This window comes from Centruroides sculpturatus, unplaced genomic scaffold, assembly GCF_000671375.1.
Source record: "Centruroides sculpturatus isolate CEXI.00-Female unplaced genomic scaffold, Cexi_2.0 scaffold197, whole genome shotgun sequence".
NCBI classification, from domain to species: Eukaryota; Metazoa; Arthropoda; class Arachnida; order Scorpiones; family Buthidae; genus Centruroides; species Centruroides sculpturatus.
In genome coordinates, this window is record NW_019384591.1 from 270,498 (window position 1) to 295,183 (window position 24,686).

Genomic DNA, 24,686 nt, shown 5'->3' on the forward strand with positions numbered 1-24,686 from the left:
GCAACTCATTTCAAAATGATTTGGTGGGATTAATTCACCTTCATTGCATTATTTAAAATGTGAATATTTTTTACCTTATAAATATTATGTAATTAACATAAATAATGAAGTAATGAATAAATAATAAGTGATTTCAATAGTCTAACAGAAAATCATAAATATATTTTAAAATAAAACACAAAAATATTTTTTTACCTTTCTAGTTAAGCCATGAAGTACAGACAAAGTTCTTTTTAGTTTAGCCCCATTAGATGTGAGATTAAAAATAAAATCATTAAATAACCATGGCGTCATAGATCTTTCTAAATGTATATTAGAAAACCTGTAATTAAAATGAATTATTTTATAAATATAATTAAATTAAGAAACAAATAGTGCTTTAGATTTCCAGTGATTGTATGTTCTTTCTGTGTTCTTATGATATCTTACATAAAGATGTGAGATATTTTTCTGGTAACAGCCTAGCGTTAAATTAAGAATTCAGAAATTGGCTGCCTATCAATTATGTTAACGTTTGAGTCGTGTTTCCACTATTCGGATAATATGTTCAGCATCGTTTTCGCTTCAGGTTTTCGGTTTCGATTACGATTTTTATTACGATTGTAGCTCTGATCTTCATTAGCGGACAGCTTCGATTTTCGATCATATGTGGATGACCTACAGCTTTAACTTTTGTCATATGCTCACTGTTTATAATAATCTAGAGTTTATCCATCTAGATTATCATTGAAGCAATTGCTTACTCCATATACAACAGTAACTTGTTTAAAAGGAATTAAATTTAGTGTCATACATAAGTTCAACAGTGATTAAAAGTTACGGGTGACCTTTGCTTTATATAAGCCACATTACTTTTTAGCATTCCCTACTACTAAGCCTTTCTTAAAGCTGTTTAATAATATTTGCAAACGAAATAGTTTAATATAATTTATTAAGTCACAAGGCTTCCAAAAGTATAGATTTAACAGTGTATAGATTTTGAACTTTTTAGAACTTCAGACCGAACTATGCGCACCGAGTTACTTGGAGTGTTCTTATTTCGTAGTTTCACAATATTGTATTCATATGCACTGACAACTTAAAATATGCCATCTTTAGCACCAATCAGTTTTTTGCTTTGTTAGTTATGACGAAGAAAGAAAACAATAGTATTCCTGAGTGCTACAAAACGATGAAGATATTTTTATTTGGACAATTTCACTTCGGCTCTGTATGCAGCAAAAATGTCTGCAAATCATCGTTCTCTTCACACAGTTACTGAAAAAGTTTAGTCTTTACGATAATTGAAAGTGAAACCTTCCGTTCAAGAGTATTGAAAAAGTTAACAGTTAATTTTGAAAATTTTGTATAAATCTTCCTTAGTTTTGATGAAAAATTTGTTTCGATCAAAATCTTAATACTATCATGGAAGAAAAACTTTCCAGTGATTTTATGTTGGTGCGGATTGTTCAGTGAACGATGTAGGTTGCGGGTTCAATCTTCACCAATGGGACTGGCCACGGAGTTTTCAGAGGTTTTTTTCACCTGTCTAATATCTAAATAGCTTTCCCATTAAGGTCCTCCTTAGAAGTCCTTCCAACCTGGCAGATCACCAAGAAAATGGTTCTCTCGTTACATCCTACATTTTTCGAATTGTTCTAATGGCGACCGACTGTCGTAGAAAATAGCACACCAAAGTAGATACCAGCAATGAAGATAGTGTGCTGTCAATAGTAAACGAACCACTGGGTTAGAGAATCACTGATGTGCGCTTCACCAGTGGTTCTCTACACTCTAAACTGGTGGTCGTTCATTCCCAATCAGAACCAGGATTATTGCTAAAGACGATATGCTGCCAGTCCATAGCAGTCACGCTTTTGTCAAGGCAACACTTCAAAGAAAACCTACCATGTTGGGTACTAATAGCAGAACACCGTACATGTAAAACTTCACTTGCTAATTGCCTACTAATGATGTGGGAACAGACAAATTTTGTAGCAAGGTTTCACCTGACTCTGGATGGTAAAAAAAGACGTCGTTGTGTTTGTTTCACGATCAGACGATTATCTTTCCTGATAATTTGTCTGGGAAATTTAAGCTTGCCGGTCATATATAGGCCGTGTGTCTTCACATATCCACTGTCCCTAACACCTCTTCAGTCATGTCAGATCGATCTAGATGTGGAAAATTTGGCAAAACGGGCATCCTGCATTCATCAGCTTGATGATGTATCCTTTCTCCAAGTTTGTCGATATGTCTTTGTCGGCATCATATATTGATAGAAATGCCTGATGATCAAAGATCTCCAAATAGTACTAACACAAAGTATGAACATAGCCTCTTCGAGTGTTTTTATAGGCTTGTGGTAGTGATTTTAAGGCACTATAATGGCATCACCTGGCCTACAATTGGATCACAACTGTAATCATTTCCATGTCTTTCTGAAACATAGCTGGATACTGAGTTTTGGGTGCATAACTTTTTTGTCAATGAGTGTATTTTACAGTGGCGTGCCGTCATTAAAAGCGTTGGAAGCGCCGCTTCCCTCATATTCTCTAAAAAATAAATAAATATTAATTTTAATTATATGAAAATAATCGCACAATATTTTATTATAACCGCATTATGTATCTTATTACAAATTTCTATACTACACGTGGAAAAAAAATTGCTATTGTATATTAGAATATTAGTGGCGGAGTGGAATCTCCTGTATTTTCAGATTACGAAAAGCCAGATTTGCGCATGCGCTTTACAGAGCACCAACCTCACCCGGTTTAGCCGGTGGAAGCCTACGACCTTGGGTGAAAGCTGCACACATATAAAGATTCCAATTCTATCAAGGACCGGTTCTGGGCTGTTAGCCGCCTGCCCACTAGATATTTCGATTACGTGAATAACGAGTAGATTTATAACTTAACCCAACCGATAAGAATTTACTGGTATGTTTTTACGATAGTTCTGTATAGTTGACAGGAGTTTAAAAAATCCATTAAAATATTTGATATATTTATTCCGCTCTCCGATTTTATATTACTCACGGATTTCGATGTTAAACCAGTGATATTACGATTTCGTACATCCCATCTTTAAGGGGATGTAGAAAAAAACGTGTACAATTCTTGTATAATGTTAAAAAATTAACCGTTACTTCGACAGCGTCATTTACAACTAAATTTAATGAATGAGAGAGATGCACCAGGTACAGAAAAGGCTCTAGAATTTATTTTCCTTAAATTTACGATTTATGTATCCGTTGTCGTAAAAATTTGTCTTTCCACTTTTTTCCCGAGACTACAAATATTCGAGTACAAAGTAACTGGTTTCGACTTATTTCTACTTAAGAAGTAGTTAAATAATTAAGCGATTAGGGAATTGGGGACGTAAACAAAACCCTGATGAAAGAGCCGGAATTTTACTTAAACAAAAGCCTAACCGGACCAATATCTAGCCGAGTACAGTGGGACTGATTTCTTCGTAATATTAGATGTAATAAAGACAGAAATTTTTCCAGTTCAATGAAAGTGAGTAAAAGTTGTAAATTTTGGAAATTTCCGTGGACACCTGGTCTTAAAACGAATTACAGTAGTTAGAAAACAAATGACTTTTAAGTTTAACAAATTTAGATTTTTACAGCTATGATGAGAAACGTTTAAAATTTACAACAACCCTGTCGCGTCCTTTGAGATATACTAGTGATGAGACAAAAGAGACATTAACCGGTATCGGCACCCTCGGGATTTGGCAAGCATGCACCGCACCGCACACCTACCAAGACCGTCTCTGATTCCATCCACGAGCCACTGGTAGGGAGCAATTTTAACTAGGTGGATTGTTTTAATATTTAAAAAGTAAAGACTATTTTATGTTATTTTTATGTACGTTTCTTCACAAAACTATATTTATAATTTTCTTTAAAAGTATATTCATACAATTGAATATTTTGTACCAGGTATGTATAATTGTATATCATCACACATTTTATTTTAACAAGTAAGTTTTTATAATTTTATTTTTAATTTTAGCCCTTATATTATAGCTAGCAATTTAGAATGTAATTGTGATATCGAAAATTTATTTCAAAAAGTTTTGGCTCGAGACCATATAATGAAAAAGAAAAAATTTGTTCGACATTTTCATGATAAAATTTATGAAGATATAAAATGGCTTTGTGGATGCATAAAAATGCAAAATTTGTTTTGTTGGCCTTGCCTACTATTTTCAAATAAAATTAGTGTGTAGAATGAGATTGGCTTTGACGATTTAAATAATTTGAGTAAAGCTGGCAAAAGACACGAAAATCCTAAATCTCGCATCGATTCTTTCGTAAAATTGAAGCAATTTGGAAATCAAAATAGAATAGAATTTAACATTAGTACACAATATAAAATATATATTGAAAATTATAACAAGATAGTTACGGCTAATAGATATATTTTAATTAGTAGATGTTATCGAAGCGAGAATTGGCATTTAGAGGGCGTATAGAATCTATTAAATCTAATATAAGAGAGTTAATTATATTGAACTTGCTTATTTATTAAGTGCGTTAGATGATCTATTAATTAAAAATACATTTAGAGAAGTCTACGGTTTTTACTGGCTTATCGAACAAACGAATACGAATGGACCCTAGACCATTGCTGACTGATTGCCCCTGGAAGTCGGCTTCTTAAAGAAACACAGCTTCCCTATCATTAAATGTCACGGCGCGCCACTGGTATTTTAAACAATTAATGTTATGTAATTAGCACAATATAACATTCAAAAGTACATGTTTTTATTATTCGTTTCTTTCTAATTATAATTAATTTTTTAATCGAAATAGCTGAAAACTATATTTTCTACTCCAATTTGATTTCATTATTTAGGCTAATCAAAATGTATACATAAATAGTGCACTCAGCAGAGAAATACACCGATCTTACTTCACCATCTAATGCTTGCTAAGGAAAATTGTTTATTAAACAAACGTTTTCAACCTAATATCATAGGCCATCTTCAGGTTTTAAATTCGATAATATCGCGTGTTATCCCCGACGTTATGTAGTTATTTATTGTTGTATTATCAATATTTTGTGTGCATATGTTTTAGTTCTTGTTATTTGTACTGGTTTCACCTCATTTTGTTGTTTAAAAGAAGGAAAAGGGAATATTTATATTTATATATTTTTTTCGTTTGGCAACCTTGTGGTCACGGCACCTAAAAATGGTGTATCAGAATGACGTTTTAAAAATTTGGGGGATTGTAGAGAATGAAGTTTTGAACGTTCTGATATAAGGAACCTATAGCCGGGAATGTGATATAAAGTTTCTACAGCACTTTGCTCGCTCTATGCGGTCGGTATGCTGAATGAAACAGCAGAATACAGTATTTATGACAAGTTTTATTGAAAAACAGTAGAGTGCAATCAAACTGTACAGTACATCGAATCAGTGGCTGCACTAGTTTAGAGTAAATGTTCAATGTGACGACTACCAACTTCGTTACATAATGTGCAACGACGAACCATGTTTTGTCCGCCCCTCTGTAATCTGCCTCGCTCCCCTCTGATGGTATTAAATGCTGTAAAGATGCGCTCTGTAATATCATAAACTGTTCCTACAGGTGTTGTGTACACAAGTGACTCACGTTGACTAGTTGTGTGTTTACAGCACAGCGCCAGTGGATGCAAGGAGTGACCTGAAGGACGACAAGCACTAAGTACACAACGTCCTGTACACAGGCTCAGTTAGATCACTGTAGTTGTGTGTTTACAGTCTTCCATCCGCAGCAATAATATGACGTCAATAGACAGAAGGGTAGCTACCAAAGTGAAGGGTGGTCAAGCACTTCCTACCGCTGTAGACACTTTAGTTCAAATTTCCAGCTATAGGTTCCTTATATCAAAACGGTCAAAATTTTATCCTCTACAATCCCCCAAATTTTTAAAACGTCATTCTGATACACCCTGTATAACGGAATTAAAGGTGAAAGGCTAGATCTTTTTATGTATGGATTCGAGAGGTAACTGGTCAAGCATTGTAAGAGTGGAACAGGACTTTGTCTTAGTCAGTGTAAGAGGAGAACATCTTTCTATTTCTGGTGTAAAACAAGACCTCGTCCATTTAGTAACAGAACTGCTTCTGGTGTGAAATAGTATCTTGTTCGGTTGGCTGAGTGAAAGGAAGTGATATCGCCGTGGAACTATTGTGGAAGACTTGCCATCGTCACGACCACGATCTAAAATCCAACTCCATGTAGGAAGACGTAGGCTGAATCTACTGTTCGTTGCGTTGATCTTGTTTAACGTAATCATCTAAACGTTCCCTGTATTATTAATGTGTACCACGTGTCCAATGGAAACAAGAATACTGTGCTGAACGCTATCCCACTCACTAAAATGTGCCATAATCGAAAAGTGTATACATCTGTAAATCTTTTATATGTCTGTATAAACTTGTATATCCCTAAATGTTGCTCTACTGTCTCTTTCCTCACATGGTAACCACACACACCTAATAACTCCAAATAGGATATTCCAAGGAGTATTGAGCTTTTCAAACTTTACACGTTACAGAAATGAAATATTCAGATATTCGAAATTTCATTTAAACTTAAAATTCCAATTAGAAATTTCAACTTAAACAGATAAAATAAATGTATAATGAACAAAATACAATTAACAAATATAAAAGTAAGAAATATTAAATAAAAACAAAAATATTAGATAAAACTTCTAAGTAAATATAACAAAAATAAAACCAAAATTGATTCAGACCCATATGTGACTTAAGAATTTTTATCCTCTAATTTGTTTTCTTTTATGTATTTCTATGCCGAGGGCAATGCGTTTGCATCCTGACATTTAGATATTTGTCATTGATTTTGTTTTTATATATTTCTATTTTTTCTCAGCGAACATTAGGTGATGAAGTAAGATTGTTCTTAAAATATATTATGAAATTCTGAATTAAAATGACTTATAAACAAAATTTAGAGGAGGATTACGTTTGTAAGTTATTTTTTAATGTATAATGAAAAAACTTAATAACTTAAAAATATTTTTATTTATTAATCAAATGCCAATCAACTTTCATTAATTCCTACTACTATTATTTAAGTAACTCATAAGTACTGTGTTCCATTTATGTTTCACGAATCACGATCCAATCCAATTACAAAGGTTACGAAAAACACGTTATATGAAGTTTAAAATAATGTTAAATGTTTATCATGGAGTTATTTTTATTAAACTCAATAATTTAATTGCATTTTCAAAATAATACATACTCTTGCAGAGCTTCAATATAATCCATGCAGTGTTTATTCTGCGATTTTATTTCAACTCCCATAGCCGTCTCTGTAATAACAAGAATTTTAAATTCAATTATACTAAATTCAATAATTTTGATAATTTATTCTTCTTACCGCAGATTATATCCAAAGTGCAAAGAGTAACTAATGGTAAAATGTCTATCCAATCCTCACTTTCATAATCTTCAAGGTTTTTAACGAATATCTTTGCATTTTTGTCGAACGTCGGAAGAAATTGATCAAGAATTCGATAATGAAATGTCGGAGTAATCATTTTTCTTCTGATTTTCCACTTATTACCAGTACTATGTCATTAGAAATTTGTATTATAAATGCATTATAGGCCTACGCTATATATACTGTATTAATATTATTAAATTAAATTAGCTGAATTGTTAATTACAATTAACAAATAACAAATTACAGTACATCTTACTGTGAATACAGGTATACCTCGAGTTACGTCGTTTCGAGTTAAGTCATTTGTCAAAAAATATATACATAGGCTATATATGAAAAAATAAAAATCAAGTTTAAATCATTTTATTCGACTTTATGTCTGTCCGCCACAAATATCGAAGTCGTAATATCACTAGAAAAGTGTTAGAAGTACATAAAATCATGTTACTATACAATAAATAAGAATAAAAGTATATAAAATCATATTAAAATACGTACATTTACAGTAAATTTTAATACTATACATCAAAAATTCTAGAGAACGAAATATGAAAACATTTGTGACTCTGTGTTGTCGTCTTATTTAGTGGTCTTTATCGGTAAACTTAACGTAAATTAGTTTATTTTATACTATCGCAAAATAATTTTAATAACTGTATTTGTTATGTATTTCCGAGACCAAGTCTTCCTTTATTTGTTTTTTTTTTTTCTTTACTACTAGGTGCATTAATAGACACGAGGCATTTTACATCATCTTTATTAATCTTCTATAGGACGACCTATAGAAGATTATTATCGACTTTGGAATCGGATAGAAGATATTTATCGGCCTATAGAAATTTAATAAAGATGATGTAAAATGCCTTGTGTCTATTAATGCACCTAGTAGTGAAGAAAAAACAAACTGTATTTGTGATTTAACCTTACAAAATTATTTTATTTTATAATGTCTTAGAGCAAAACAAATAAAGAGTCGGCGATGTACTGTAAACATCGCCAAATTGTAAACCTATACATCTACAAGTACGCTTGTACTGTACAGTACTGTACATGTATTCGTAAATTTAGATAAATTTTAGTTTTTAATATAGTACAGAAAAAAAAGTAATATGTTTTTAAGCTTATATATTCTTATTAACCATATATTATTAAAAATGCATTTATAAATAAAATACAGACTTTGGAATGGTTATTTGTGGTTTAGCCTAGTGACAAGTAAATTTGGAGACAAGTAAATTTGACTTAAGTCGCCTCTTCTGGAACCAATTACCGACGTAAGGTGAGGTATACCTATATATCTATTAACTGATTATTATTTATATGTTTATTAAGTAGAATATTTAAAGAATAATATTTTACCTCGTTACTAAACCCGTCCCTAGCCAACAATGAAGTAGTTTATATGTATCGTCTTTAGTTATTAACGTGTGACTGTTTAAAATGGGCTAAAAAAAATTTATTCTATAAATTATCTGACATAAATAATTAAGAAAATTATTAAAAATAATAAATTATTTATTCAAATTTATTCGTATTATTTATATTGTAGCTATTTCAATTTTATCAAGTTATTTTTAATAATAAAATTTAAAACATAATATGCAATGATTTCCCCGATACTAGGATTTTCGCTGATCTGTAAACAATCTTTAACTACACTAAAATTAACAACGTGTATGAAAAACTTTCATTTGTATTACAGCGTGTAATGTATGGAATACAGTAGACCAGTGTTTCTCAACGGGGGCGATATCGCCCCCATGTGGGCGTTTTTTCATGTTCAGGGAGCGATTATCAACAATTTATATTTTGGGGGACGAAAAACAATTTTCTGAGCGATATAGTAAAACATTATATTAAAAATAATTAGATATTTTATTCGTTATATCGTACAATAATTAAACAAATAACATTATACTAGTCANGCGCCTATCTTGCCCCATTACTGTTGCCCCTATACCAGGGGCAACTTTAATAAAAATAATTAAAATAATTACAACTTTACAAAAAGAGAGAAGTTGCCGATCTTGCCCCTACACCCGGGGCAACTTCGGCAACTTCTCTCTTTTTGTAAAGTTGTAATTATTTTAATTATTTTTATTTCCAAACTGATTTTAACCAGTTCTATAGTAAGAAATATATAGTAAGAAAACATTTCAATAGACAATATGCAAAGCTTTTTTTTCAGTTTACAGCAGTATTTATTACATAAAATTTAAGTAAAGCTTAACATGCCGATCTTGCCCCGGTCTCCCCTATATACGTTTATTAAGTAGAATATTTAAAGAATAATATTTTACCTCGTCAGTAAACCCGTTCCAAGCCAACAATGAAAAAGTTTATATGTATGTCCTTTAGTTATTAACGAGTGACTGTTTAAAATAGGCTAAAAGATCATTATTCTATAAATTATATGACATAAATAATTATTAAGAAAATTATCAAAAATAATAAATTATTTATTCAAATTTATTCGTATTATTTATATTATAGCTATTTCAATTTTATAAATTTATTTTTAATAATAAAATTTAAAACATAATATGCAATGATTTCCTCCGATACTAGAATTTTCGCTGATCTGTAAACAATCTTTATCTACACTAAAATTAACAACGTGTATGAAAAACTTTCATTTGTATTACCGAGTGTAATGTATGGAATACAGTAGACTTTACTACATCCGTCCTTCTCGTATCCGGACAAATCAAAGGCAACTAAAAATTTTTCAAAATGTTTATTCCGAATCTTACTTTCCCATGCTGCAGCGCGTACATTTTTTAAGTTTTTCTTATTGAGGTCGCAATGAAGTTCGTAGAAGCTCACAATGCATTAACCACCACTGACGTGATAATTGATTGGGCGGGCATTGGCGTGATGTAGCATCTCGTCAACGAATCGAGAACAAAACAAGCAACTTTAACACAGTACTTTCAAAACTAATTGTAATTATAGTTGTCAAATGTAAGCATCAAAGTCAACAAAAACATTTTATTACACTTATAGTAAGCATATATGTTAATCTTATTCTAAAATTATCGCACTCCTTATTCAGATTTTTCTAATATTCAGATCATTTTCGTCCATATTACTTCAGATGTGGGAGAGACTACTGTATTCTCTATCAGATTCTCTTTACATTCTCCTAAACTTTCGTCATTCATCTTTACAGCAGTAATTGGATCATCTTTGCCTTTTGTATGTTCCTTCTTAATTGGCTGTTAATGCAATGCAATGTACAGTACAAACATCACATATTTATTACGTTTTAAGAAGTTACGTTCAAAGAATGAAATTTTCTTTCTTAGATCCAAAATTTTTCCCTCTCATTTGATTTCCAACTCAATTCATTCCAAATGTTTGGGATGAATTGGTTCTCGAATTATATTATATGAAGTTAATGTATATTTTTCAATTTTTACTGCAACCAATTAACACATTAAAAATTCTATTTACACAATTATTTACATTAGTTTATATATTTATAATTCTAATTATAAAATAATATCAGGTGACTAACTTCAATAGTTTCTGCCGAAAAAATCAGCACGTAAGGATCAACAGCTACCCAAATACGACATAATCCATGTTCTCGATAAATTGTAGCCAAGGATAATAACGTCATCGGAAATTCTAAAAAATATATTTTGAATTTATATATTTTTAATATATTTAATGAATGTAAAACTAAAAATATATTATATTTAACTTATTATAATAGAAAAATTTAATATGTTAACATTAAGTATTGAAAGTTTTCCTGAAGTCATTGATGGAAACTTATGGATAGCTAATTGTTTAAGATGTAATGACGCCATCACAGAATTCGTGTAGGAAAACTATTCATTGAGCTATTCATTACCTTAAAGACATGGTCAGCTCGGTGACCTGAAGATGACGTACGTCATCACTCGCCGCTTAAATAGTGCTTCCTTTAAATCCTCATTGTAAATCTGTTTTATAGTACGAATTAAGAAGTAAAAGCTGGCAATGTTGCTGCTGGGCTTTCTCGCATTCTTTATTTGTTTTCGTCTCTGATAATTGCTACCTTTACCTATGAATTTTTAGATTTATATAAAATAACTAATACGATTGATTACTGTACTTGTAAAAAATGACAGTCAATTGACTATTTAAAAATGTTACTTTCCTCACCATTTCAACATATAGAGATGTTTCGGTCTAATTTTAATGAAAATTATAATTAGTAACACGTAAAGTATATTTATCTCAAAGAATTTCATAAAAACAATAGTCCTTTTATATTTTTACCGCGATGATAGAATTGGGAGTTAGGTAAATATCAATTTCTTAAAACTACTGTATTTTATCAGTCTCTATCAATACATTGGTGTTGTCCGAAGTTGTCTGTAAAAAGAGTATGGTTTATCCTAGGAATGGCTCCATTGGTTATCAGATTTTTTCAAATCCAGTTCGCTAATTGTTTGCAAATTTTTAAAACAAAAAATGTATTGTCTTCCGGGAATACATGTTTACAAATGTTCAACTAGATCGGAAATTCGGAAGTGGGTGAAATTTGAGTTACTTTATCTGGACAGCCAGCAGGACAGAAAAACCGAATACAGTAACATAATAAAAAGCTTATACGCTTTTTATTAAGAAAATTTAAAAAAAAAATTAAGTACGGAATAAAAACGAAAAAAATGTATGCTACGAAAGATTGATTCTAATCTGACAAAATCCTTATAGAATTTTATTGTCTACTTAATGCAACAGTTTCAACAAAAAGTTAACGATTATTTTTTAAAAACCGAAAGCTTTTGGCTTTTTTTCAGTAACTTATCACACAAGGAGCAGTTATTGATATAGATTTTATTAATGGAGGAAATGCATTTCGGGTCTAAATGACCCCTCTTCACTCCTTATTTTTTACAAAAGAAATAATAGATATAAATTACATCACACATAATACAGATAATATTTTTTAAAATCTTTTTTACTTGCATAGCTGATTATTAATTTTAAATTGAAAATAAAATTGGGCAATTGACTGAATAAAACTTGTTTTAAAAAGGGTGCTCTATAAGGAAAAATTAAGGTAGACAGGTAAGAAAATATTAAATAAATGAAATAAAATTTAAAATGTTTTTTCTTACAAAATTATATAAATTGCTATTTATTACCTGTAGACGGATAAAAAATTACGAGGTGGATAATGTTTAAAAAAATTTTGTCTTTTTAAAAATATAAAACAAATTTTTAAAAAATAAGACTGATAAATAGAAGTAAAATCAGGTTTAAAAACTTTTTTTTTATAAAAGTTGAAATGAAACGTTTCTAAAACCATTATACAAGTGATAAGTTTTACTGTGTGAGATCAAATTAAATTGGCAAAAATCAGCACAGTGTATTATAACCAGATGGGGATGGGGGTCTCTAGTGAATTCTACCTGTCATGAAGTGGTTGCTATTAAGTATAGGGGAGACCGGGGCAACTTCGGCATGCGGGGCAAGTTTGTCAAGCTCTTTTTTTTAAAAACAAATTAAAAGGAGACTTTGGTTATAGGTTAGGCAGTTGAGTTTTATTGGTGGCTTGTTGAGTGTAGTGTTTTTATTGTTCTCCAACAAGCGTAGTTGAATTATCAAGCAAATTTTCATTTTCGTTCAATTCCATATAATATTTTNGCAAATTTAAAAAAAAAAATGTATTGTCTTCCGGGAATACGTTTACAAATGTTCAACTAGATCGGAAATTCGGAAGTGGGTGAAATTTGAGTTACTTTATCTGTCCAGCCAGCAGGACAGACAAACCGAATACAGTAACTTAATGAAAAGCTTATAAGCTTTTTATTAAGAAAATTTAAGTATGAAAAAAAAAACGAAAATAATGTATGCTACGAAAGATTGATTCTAATTTGACAAAATCCTTATATTATTTTATTGTCTACTTAATGCAATAGTTTCAACAAAAAGTTAACGCTTGTTTTTTAAAAACCTAAATCTTTTGGCTTTTTTTCAGTAACTTATCACACAAGGAGCAGTTATTGATATAGATTTTATTAATGGAGGAAATGCATTTCGGGTCTAAATGACCCCTCTTCACTCCTTATTTTTTACAAAAGAAATAATAGATATAAATTACATCACACATAATACAGATAATATTTTTTAAAATCTTTTTACTTATATAGCTGATTATTAATTTTAAATTGAAAATAAAATTGGGCAATTGACTGAATAAAACTTGTTTAAAAAAGGGTGCTCTATAAGGAAAAATTAAGGTAGACAGGTAAGAAAATATTAAATAAATGAAATAAAATTTAAAATGTTTTTTCTTACAAAATTATATAAATTGCTATTTATTACCTGTAGATGGATAAAAAATTACGAGGGGATAATGTTTAAAAAAATTTTGTCTTTTTAAAAATATAAAACAAATTTTTAAAAATAAGACTGATAAATAAAAGTAAAATTAGGTTTAAAAACCTTTTTCTTGTAAAAGTTGAAATGAAACGTTTCTAAAACCATTATACAAGTGATAAGTTTTACTGTGTGAGATCAAATTAAATTGGCAAAAACCAGCACATTATAACCAGATGGGGATGGGGGTTGAACGGGATCTCTAGTGGATTCTACCTGTCATGAAGAAGTGGTTGCTATTAAGTATAATTACACTAATTCATCAGTGGCCATGCATTGTAATGAGGAAGGTTGTGAGATCTCACTTAATAATGTTAAAATACTCAAAAAAGAAACAAATATATTATTAAAAGGAAATTATTTGAACATTTAGAAATTATTAAAATAAATGATTTTAAAATGAACTTAAACGATGTACCAACTATTAGTAAGATCTGGCAACCAATAAGTCTCTGTAATCGTATTACTAAGTCTAAGACGTTTTAGTAGTACGATTATATCTGTGCAATAGCGAAATTTCTTTTTGTGATTTTTTCAGTTATCTAAATTAGAGCGGGAATTGACATACATTTTAAAAACTGTGTTTGCTGTTCCGAATTCATTCAATTATTTATAGAACTGTGTCTATCTATATCTATCAAATTATTACGAGAAGAAAAATTATATTTTTACATAAAAAAATAACTATTCCTTTACTCTAAGTTCATAATATGAATTCGATAAATATTAGATTATTAGATTAATAAAAAATGATTTTTATTACATTTTATAACAAAAAGTATAATTAAGTAAATGCCATAAAACATTTATTTTCTTTCGAAATTTTATTAATTTACAATTAAAATACTTTTAAACATTACAAAAATTAACTAAACAGAAAAATCAATAAGTTAGGTTTCCTTGTTCAAGATAAAAAATCAGATAGCTTAAAATAATATTGATATGATAACAAATCGTCTATTCTGTTATGAAATAAATAAAGACATTTTAGTTGATGATAATTTCAATTGAAATACAAAAGATACGGGTAAAGTTTACTCGTCGAATAAAATTATATATATATATATGTAGCTGTTTATAACATATAATTTAAAAAATATAACATCAATAACATCAGATTATCAGATTATAATTATAATAAGCATATAATAAATTTTATTATTTTAATAGAAATATTCGTTATCAATTTAATTTGATAAAACTTATTATTTATAACTAAATAAATTGATATTAAAACATTTAAAACGTATAAATAATTATTGTGAAAAGGCCTACTTACGGATATGGAAAGGAATGTTCGTTCCTTTTGTCGAGAAAAGATTATAATTTCCTAGAAGGAAATTATCCAACTTAGGCCCAGGAAATGAAGATAATTTTCTTCTAAGTTTAATTATTTCGAAAACATATCTCCATAAAATTATTAGCGCGAAAAGAAGTAATAATGTGCTCCAAATCAACATCTTGAATGAAGTAACGTGACGATATGAAGTGTTGTTGTTATCATAATCAAGAAAAAAAATGAAGAAAAATGACCTACCTCTACATAATATCAGATATGAACACTTGCAAAATGTTGCCTTTTTTCTTCTAGTAATTACATACTTTTAACCTAATTGTTATTAAATTTAAAAAAAATCAGATCTTAGAAAATAAAATGTATTCAAAATATTACGATTATTTTCTATTTTAGCAACCTGAAATATCTATCCCAGTCAGCTAGGTCTATACTAAACATAATATCGAAACAGGATTTCATTTAGACTACTTGTAATCCACGTTATTGAGCTGATAATAATGTTGAACTATATCATTCAACAGTTGCCAATGTGTTACATAGGCATAAATGGTATAAATTACATCGAATGAAATTGAAATAAATTATTATTAATTTAATAGAGTTGGAATTATACGAAACAATTTTTAATAATTTGAAATAAAATTAATTTCTAAATAATTTATAAAATTAGTTTAAAATTGCAATATTTATAGGCTAAATATTATGATAAATAAAATAACTTATATATCACGTCAATTGAACACGGAACAGAAAAACAATTCATTATAAATTATACGTAAGTGCTGGTAAAAGAGTGAATTTGAATGGAGAAATAATTCACTTTATAACACAATACAAAAATAAGTTTTATAACATAGGAGAAGCATTTTCCATGTGTGCATAAATAACTTGATTTAGTAATAAAAAAACAAAAAAATATAAAAATATATTACGCCTGTTAGTCGCTTCTAAAATGAAATATTCGTTTATTAAAAGATAAATGTTTTAAATTTAGAAGAAATAAGAAATAAAGTTATGCGAAAGTAACGTAATATGAGCGTCACGTTACGCGGATATCTATTGTATTAATGTTGTAGAATTTTTTGAAAAATAAATATTCATACTCTGTCAATTTTAAGAGCTGATATGAAATAATAGTTTTATTGTATTAACGAGCAATTATTTATTGTGACATCGTCACAATACCGGGCTGCAATTTTTAATCATACTGTGACAATGCGCGAAGCGCCCCTCTATGCTTCCGCACCACTTGACAGAAAGATCGTCATCGCTTCGGAGATGACTACGTCAGGATAGAAGACACCGCACAGAAAAAAGGGTTGTTTTTGTTTAATGTCTGTGTAGTTGTTGCGAGGCTACGCGGGTGGTCGCGTGCGTAGGCAATCGGATTCGAGATGGAGGAAATCTGAGAGGTGGCGAATCGGAAGTAAACCATTCGGATGCCAGTTTAACAACTAATAACCATTATTTGAAAAGGAAAAAGGATTACATGATATATACATCGTACTATGTCGAAATAACTGACCTTATATATCGTAGGTGGTCGCGAGAGAGAGAGTTTACAGGATATTGCGTGTAGACGTAAATACCTGAAGTTTGGTTGATCTTCTGGCAGACGTGGTAACCCCCATCCTGGGAATATAGGTGAAATCTAGGATTGTCCCGGGTTTTGGCGAAGAAGTCCTATTAGAAGGCAATTTAGTATTCCGTTACGGCAACGACGTTAATCCAAATAAGAGGCATTAAATAATCCAAGTAGGAGGCACAGCGCGAACGTGATGGGTTGGAGCTGATGACTTCTGTTAGAGGACCGGGTGACGACTGTAACCATCGGAGGAACGGGCGGCGACTGCCTCAACTGGCCGTTAATTGTTATATTAAAGTCGGTAGCTTACAGCCGGGAGATTAAAAGATCGCGGAAAAGCGTCGTTTTCGGCGTCGAGAACATTTAAAACGAGATGTTCTCAGGTGAAAATTGACAGCTATAAAACGACAATTATCAATTATATACACGATAAAATTGTGCTATTTTCAGTTGAAGTCCGGTTCCTACAATATTTTAAATTTATTTAATTTAAAATATATGCTCTCCAACTCAAATTATCAATAGTATTGTAGTGTCTTGCCCCTGTACATCATACTTTTCCTTTAACAATAGTGTCGTACCGGTCATCTATTAACTGCTTTCAGGGAAAGTTTAAATCAAAATAACATGACTTCCGGTTTGCATCGGACGTTCACATATCGTTAATCGGGGCCCCCTACCAAAGTTTCCATATCTGGTTTCATCTGTTATCTGTGTAACTCCGTTCTCAAGTTTAAGGAAAGACAGTCGGGCAGACGATCGACAGTGGAAATTTATAAGTCTACAATTTTTTTCAAAATCATTAAAAAGTTTAATCATTACCATTATTACAGGCATAATTTCAATGGCAATATTTATTGCAATGCTGTTTAGTGAAAAATTATTTCGAGGCCGGATGGCCTACCGCTCTGGGGACTCGGAATCGAAACCGGACGGGTCAAGAAATCCCTAGGAATTTTTCGGGGGTGGTCCGACCAGATATGTCGGCTCCCGTCCTTCATCACCCGGTCTCCGCATTATGGACCTGGCGGAACCCATAACGGGCTTGCTTAAAGAGGCCCTCTTAGTGCCCACAGGATGGAAAGAGTTTAAAAAATAAGTGAAAAACGTTTAAAGAAAATTTTCAAAAAACAGAAAAATAATGATACAACTTTTGAAAAATAATCTAAGTTTTAATTGCAAGTTTATTACATATTTTATTTGCAGACAATTTCATGCTTCTATTTTATTCAATACAATAAATCTTATTAGTTTATTGCTTCATTGTTTCAAGAGAATAGTAAACACGAAATTGCTTATCGATTTTACTTTGCGGCTGTTATGTGTACATAACAAGAGAAAATACTGAAATTGTGTCAAATTTGACACTCAGAGTATTTTGCAAATCTCTACATTTTAAGACCTCTTGAACCCAAAAAATATCAAAAAAACGGAAAAAATTCCGCGCGCGCGTGTTCACGTCTATCTCGTTTAATATCTCAGAATGGGGTAAAGATTAAAAAACGAAATTTGGCATGGTATATTGTATACAAGAGGAATTGATACTATTAAACTTTAATGGTTAAAGGTTTAGGAGTGGTGCATAGAGTTGGATAAAGTATCATATTTCGAGGGAGGCTAGACTTAACAAAGATCGTACTTGTTATTAGCATTTAAAATTTTTGACAAGACAATGACTCATCTATAAAATCACGCTGCTGTCAACGGCTGGACACCTTAGAGGTATGAAGGAGTACTGTGCATGTCAGGAGTTACAATTTGGCACAGAGTATTTGCTGCCCAAATCATGCGCACATAAAAAAATCAATCTTGTAGGTAGTCAGGAGACCAACAACCGGGTAAAAATAAAATACAAAATGGCGACTCTGTTTCTACAAACAGGCGCGAGTGCGAGATTTGCGCATGTGTTGCTCGTTGGAAAGTTCGAAATGCGAACGTTGCGAAATCGAATTTAGACAAACGTGTGATACCCGTTACGCGTATATTCTCTTGCTCTTGTTATTTCGATTTTCTTGTGTGTTGCTGACACCATATTTAGATCCATTTGACCCATTAATTTCACCGAAAACGCCTCGTGGACTATTTCGTGGTCGAGGCCGGCGAAGTTTGAACGATCGCGCTCAAAACCAGCGATACCAAAGAATGGGGAATGAGAACGACACCCGCCGTGAGCGTCGAAGTGATCCCACTTACCGTAGTCAAGAACAGGTCCACGACAACGCAGCCCGCCGTAATCTACGCCAAGACACCGAATACTGGTGTCAGCTTTTCCTCATTGGAGTATGCTCATTTTTCTCTTTTCCTTAGAAAACGGTGCGTAGTCGAGCCCTGAGTGTCCGAGACATAGTCTCGCCCCAAAAATTTACTTGTTTTTTATTTAAAACTCATCACTACTCTCAAAATTAAACTTTTTGTCATTTTATAATAATTAATAATGTAAAAAGGTTTTTACAAATTAAAAATTCGAAGAGACTAAATCGTCTTCTTTCCGCCATGCCTAATCATCAGAAACCAATAACAGTGATTCTTCTTATTCTTATTCTACTCCCTTGGTTCATATGGAGACTATAGCCTGATACGCTTTTTTTTCTCCGAGAGACGAGTTATTGATCGCTATGCGACCGAAGAGCCGGCCGTATCTAACGGCTTATACGCACGCGCGGGAAATAATGCCTTCCGGGAGGACTTTTAAGGGGAACTGGCCTCCTATTCAAACAGTGATTCTTCACAGAGACGACTTTTTTTATTGTAGGCTACGTCTCTGTTGAATTATGCAAAACAGTTTAAAAAAAAAGTTTTTATAGCAAAATCTCATAACAGATGGCACCACAAAACATTCTTTTAATATTTTGATTAATAATATAAATGTTATTTTTTAAATAAAATCTTGTAACAGCCGAGAAAGTTACGCAATTTGTTGTTAGATTTTTGAATATATTAATGCTTTGTGTAATAAAAAGTATATAAATGGCGTTTGCGGTTTCAGAAACATTGAGAACCACTGTTTTAGATTAATAAAATAAGTTTTAAAAAACCTATGAAAAAATCTAGCAACGAGTTGCGTAACTTTCCGGGCTTTTATGATATTTTATTTTAAAAACATTTGTATTATTAATCAAATTATATAACTATAATTTATGTGGCGCCATCTGTTATGAGATTTTGTTATAAAAACTTTATATAGTTTTTACTACAGTAGAGCGTCGTTTATCCGAAAGCTGGTTATCCGAAAGCATTCCAGTCGGCAAATTTAAATTTTCGCTAGTGCTGTGGCGCTGCAATCTTCGGCTATTTCTCGGGCTACTCAAATATTTTACGTTTCTGATACTAAATTAACATCTGAAGTATAATTTTTTATTGTTTTTATATTTTTCAATAAATTTATTTTGTTTGTACAAAATAAAAAAATAATTTTTAACGATACAATAGTCTTCGTTAGGCTTAACATCGACGAAAATTCAACGCGAAGCGACACGCAACGGAGAGAAATTTCAACACGGGATAAATTAATATATTTTTTGTACATGATTCGTTATCCGAAAAATAAGTTATCCGAACCACCCCAGTCCCCAATTGATTCGGATAAACGACGCTCTACTGTATTATAAAATGGCAAAAGACTTAATTTTGAGTAATCCATGAAAAACTCCATTCACACCGAAAAATAATAAAAAGTTTTCTGTTTCCTGTTGCAGACATTGTAAATTTATAATCTGTTATTCGGAGTGGTGAAAAATATTTTAAAAAAAATCATGATTTATGTAAATACTTTTTATATAAATTTGCGTGATGTTGATTGTGTGAATGCTTTTATGTAAATTAAACGTAATTAAATACAAACATTCATAAACAGATGGAGAGACTTAGTTTTACTTTAAATGAATTTCTTATAACTCCTGTAATTTTTGTCCAATCCAGATAAAATTTCAATTAATTTGGTTTTATGTTCTTGACAGAAAGTATAGGCTACTTAATATTTTACGGAAATATTAGCAATGTAACAAACGTTTAAAATTTAGGGAAAAGCATTAGAGCAGGGCTGGCCAACCTTTTGCATACCATACGCCAATGTTTTGACAGACGAGTTCAGATGCGCCATATAACTCGAACACTTTTTATACAGTCTTATGTTCAATGTTAGGAGTTGATAAATAGAGATAAGAATAAATCTGCTTCGCTTAGGGGAGAAAAGGGAATAACTTAATCACGCAGTTGAATTAATTAATTTATGACAGTTTATTGAAGTACCAATTTACAATAGTCAATAATGATCTCCTGTACGAGAGGGTGATTGCTTCGTGATGGTGCTATAGCTGTCTCGTTTGGTGAAGATTACTCTGCACCACAATTATTGGCACTGAGAACGAGATTAGCTTGGAATAATTTTACTCACAACAAATGTTTTCGGCCATTTACACGTCTGTAAACTGATCGAAAATAAAGATCGCAAGGCTCAAAATACATGCATACATTGTAATTTACTATGTGGAGAACACTCATTTTATCTGCAAAATAGACTGTAACAAATTGTGCAACAAATGAACTTGCCAAGACAGACTAAAAAAAAATTATTTTTCTATATAATATTCTTAATCGCAAAAAAGCCAAATCTGGCAATTTTGCTCAGAACTAACTGAAGCGCCACTTGTAATCATCCAATGCGCCATGTTTTGGCCACCCCTGCATTAGAATAAAATTGGTCAGGTAAATTCTACAGTGGCGTGCCATCATTAGAAGCGGTGGAAGCGCCGCTTCCCTTGTATTTTATAAAAAATAAATACATATTAATTTTAATTATATGAAAATAATCGCACAATATTTTATTATAACCGCATTATGTATCTTATTACAAATTTCTATACTACATGTGAAAAAAAAAAGATTGCTATTGTATATTCCAATATTAGTGGCGGAGTGGAATCTCTGTATTGTCAGATTCCAAAAACCCAGATTTGCGCATGCGCTTTACGGAGCACCAACCTCACCCGGTTTAGCCGGTGGAAGCCTACGACCTTGAGTTGATGCTACACATTCCAACGCTTCCAATTCTATCCGGGACCGGTTCCGGGCTGTTAGCCGCCCGCCCGCTAGATATTTGGCCAATTACATGAATAACGAGTTGATTTATAACTTAACCCTACCGATAAGAATTTACTGGTATGTTTTTACGATAATTCCGTATAGTTGACAGGAGTTAAATAATCTATTAAAATATTTGATATATTTATTCCGCTCTCCGATTTTATATTACTCACGGATTTCAATGTTAAACCGGTGATATTATGATTTCGTATGTCCCATCTTTAAGGGGATGTAGAAAAAAACGTGTATAATTCTTGTATAATGTTAAAAAAAATTAACCGTTACTTCGACAGCGTCATTTACAACTAAATTTAATGAATGAGAGAGATGCACCAGGTACAGACAAAGCTCTATAATTTATTTTCCTTAAATTTACGATTTACGTATCCGTCTGTCATAAAAATTTGTCTTTCCATTTTTTTCCGAGACTACAAATATTCGAGTACAAGGTAACTGGTTTCGACTTATTTCTACTTAAGAAATAGTTAAATAATTAAGCGATTAGGGAATTGGGGACGTAAACAAAACCCTGATGAAAGAGCCGGAATATTACTTAAACAAAAGCTTAACCGAACCAATCTATAGCCGAGTACAGTGGGGATTGATTTATTCGAAATACTGTATTAGATGTAATAAAGACAGAAATTTTTCCAGTTCGACAAGAGTGACCGAAAAGTTGTAAATTTTGGAAATTTCCGTGGACGACACCTGGTCCTAAAACGAATTAGTTAAAAAATAAATGACTATTAAGTTTGACATATTTAGATTTTTATAGCTATGGTGAGAAACGTTTAAAATCTACAACAGCCCAGTCGCGTCCTTTGAGATATACTAGTGATGCGACAAAAGAGGTATTTGACATTGACCGGTATCGGCACCCTGGGGATTTGGCAGTCCGCGTGTATGCGCGCTCTGCAACCGTCTTCGATTCCATCCATTAGCCACTCGTACAGAGCTATTTGACTAAGTGCATTGTTTTAAGATTTAAAAAGTAAAGAATATTTTATATTTTTATGTACATTTCTTTGCAAAGCTATATTTAAATCTGGCACACCTTTGGTCCCATACCTGTCGGATTATCAAGGGACAACTGTAGTTACAAACACTAAACGACACATTAAGAATGCTAATGAGTTATTCATAAACAACGTCATTAACTACACTAAAGAGTTCTTAGTAAACAGCCTTAAGCATTAATGACGTATTCCTTTTTCTTCGCTTCAGTTTATTTGCTTATTATGTTTGACGTCACACTTGAACATCTGCACAGAACAGGTGTTTACCATTCACAGTATGGATGAACAAAATTATAGATTAAACGTTGACATCTGGTTCGTAAAGTGAACATGGAAGGAAGGGTGGCCATTGAGAACAATGTAATTGCCAAATAATATGTTAAATAGCCGTAATTTATCGTAGTTTTATTAATAAGGTGTTTTGAAAACCTTTTAACACCATAAATGAGATTGACAAGCAATAAGACAGATAATTGTCTTTGTACTTTTAGTTGTCGCGGTAAATTTTAAATACTTCCGGGAATAAAGTTCAAGGATAATCCCTTACATAAATACATTTTATATATTTTAAATATAATATTATTAATTGTTATTAATGATAGGCGTTTCGACATTAATCACCAACTAACCGATTTTTTAAATTATTTATTGTTACCAGACATTCCTTTTGCGTTCGGTAGAATTATTTACAGATGAAAATTAAATTTTAACTTGAAGATTAATCCAAGACGTTTTCCCTCTAATGTCTTCTTTCCGATTATATTTTGTATTAATAGGTTATTGATCATCGGAAGCTATGTTCATTTTTTAAATACTTTTCTCTCACTTTTTTCAATATTTTCAATAGAAAAAACAAATATTGTAAATAAAATACGGCTTCGTTTGTGTTGAATATTTTAAAGATTAATTCTGAATCATATGTAAATAACTATTCTGTAATGCAAATTTGTATAAATTCGATACGAACAACTGAAATGATTTGTGGGTGATCACCATCCACATGTTTCTACACTGATTTTAAGCATGTATCGTACGGGTGTAGAACAGTACATAATAATTAGTTTTACAGCTGAATACTTATCGAATATTCGTACATTAAATAATCTGCGATATTTGCTTTTATTTTTAATTTGAGAGCTTTTAAAACTGGTTAAATTGAATGCGAAAATACTCATTTCGAAATTGCTTCTATTTCTACTTTTTTCATATATTTTAGTGTTGTTCTTAGCTTTTAGAAATGACTGAAATCGCAAACTATTATTGTATTATTGTTTCTCATTACGAAAAATAAGATTTCGTTATTAACTTTTTCTCTATAATCGTAATCTTTTCGTTTTATTTAGTCTTTGTGTACGAATGTAATTTTTTTAATGTAAATTTGTTTAAACATCGTTGAAACTTAAACCTAATTGAAAGAATAAATACACATTCTTATGATTATGAATTTAAATATCTTCAGCAAACTGTAATTCGAGTGTTATAAACAACTGACGAAGCCAAAAATAATAAGATTATCCATTTATTGCAATTGTTCAATTCAAACAGGAAAAACTGAGTTGATATTTGCTTATTTATTACAGTATTGACGAAATATTCACCAAATGCTTTATTAAAAGCTTTATCGACTTTTTATTTACACATGCTTAAATACTATTTGGAATATTTTTCACTTCACACGATTACATATAGATTATCACCAAGATATTATGATTACTTATATTTATTTCTGGCTGTTTAAATTTGGAAATCGTCATTCTAATAATATTTTCATGCAAATTTGTCGAGAATTACAATTTACAGATTAATTTCTCAGAGACAAATTCATTTTTACTAAATAAAAGCGTTTCCACAGCATAAGTCATATTTGAC

General features: G+C 31.2%; 1 protein-coding gene across 5 annotated transcripts in view; it reads right to left on the bottom strand.

Annotated features, from left to right (window-relative positions):
• Positions 1–15,632, bottom strand: part of LOC111624739 (cytochrome P450 4C1-like) — a 46,824-nt gene extending 31,192 nt beyond the window's left edge. Inside the window, exons 1-7 of one of the 5 annotated variants that reach the window (XM_023367668.1) lie at positions 15,532–15,632; positions 15,375–15,446; positions 15,117–15,297; positions 10,977–11,089; positions 9,757–9,842; positions 7,391–7,581; positions 7,253–7,322 (exon numbers count right to left, since the gene is read on the bottom strand). In XM_023367668.1, coding sequence (XP_023223436.1) covers positions 7,253–7,322; positions 7,391–7,581; positions 9,757–9,842; positions 10,977–11,089; positions 15,117–15,297 — 641 coding nt within the window. In that variant the 5' untranslated portion in view covers positions 15,375–15,446; positions 15,532–15,632. Of the gene's footprint in view, positions 1–7,252; positions 7,323–7,390; positions 7,582–8,815; positions 8,902–9,756; positions 9,843–10,976; positions 11,090–15,116; positions 15,298–15,374 lie in introns of those variants that run through there. The other 4 variants (XM_023367663.1, XM_023367664.1, XM_023367667.1 and 1 more) reach the window with 4 other exon arrangements.
• Positions 15,633–24,686: the final 9,054 nt, after the last annotated feature.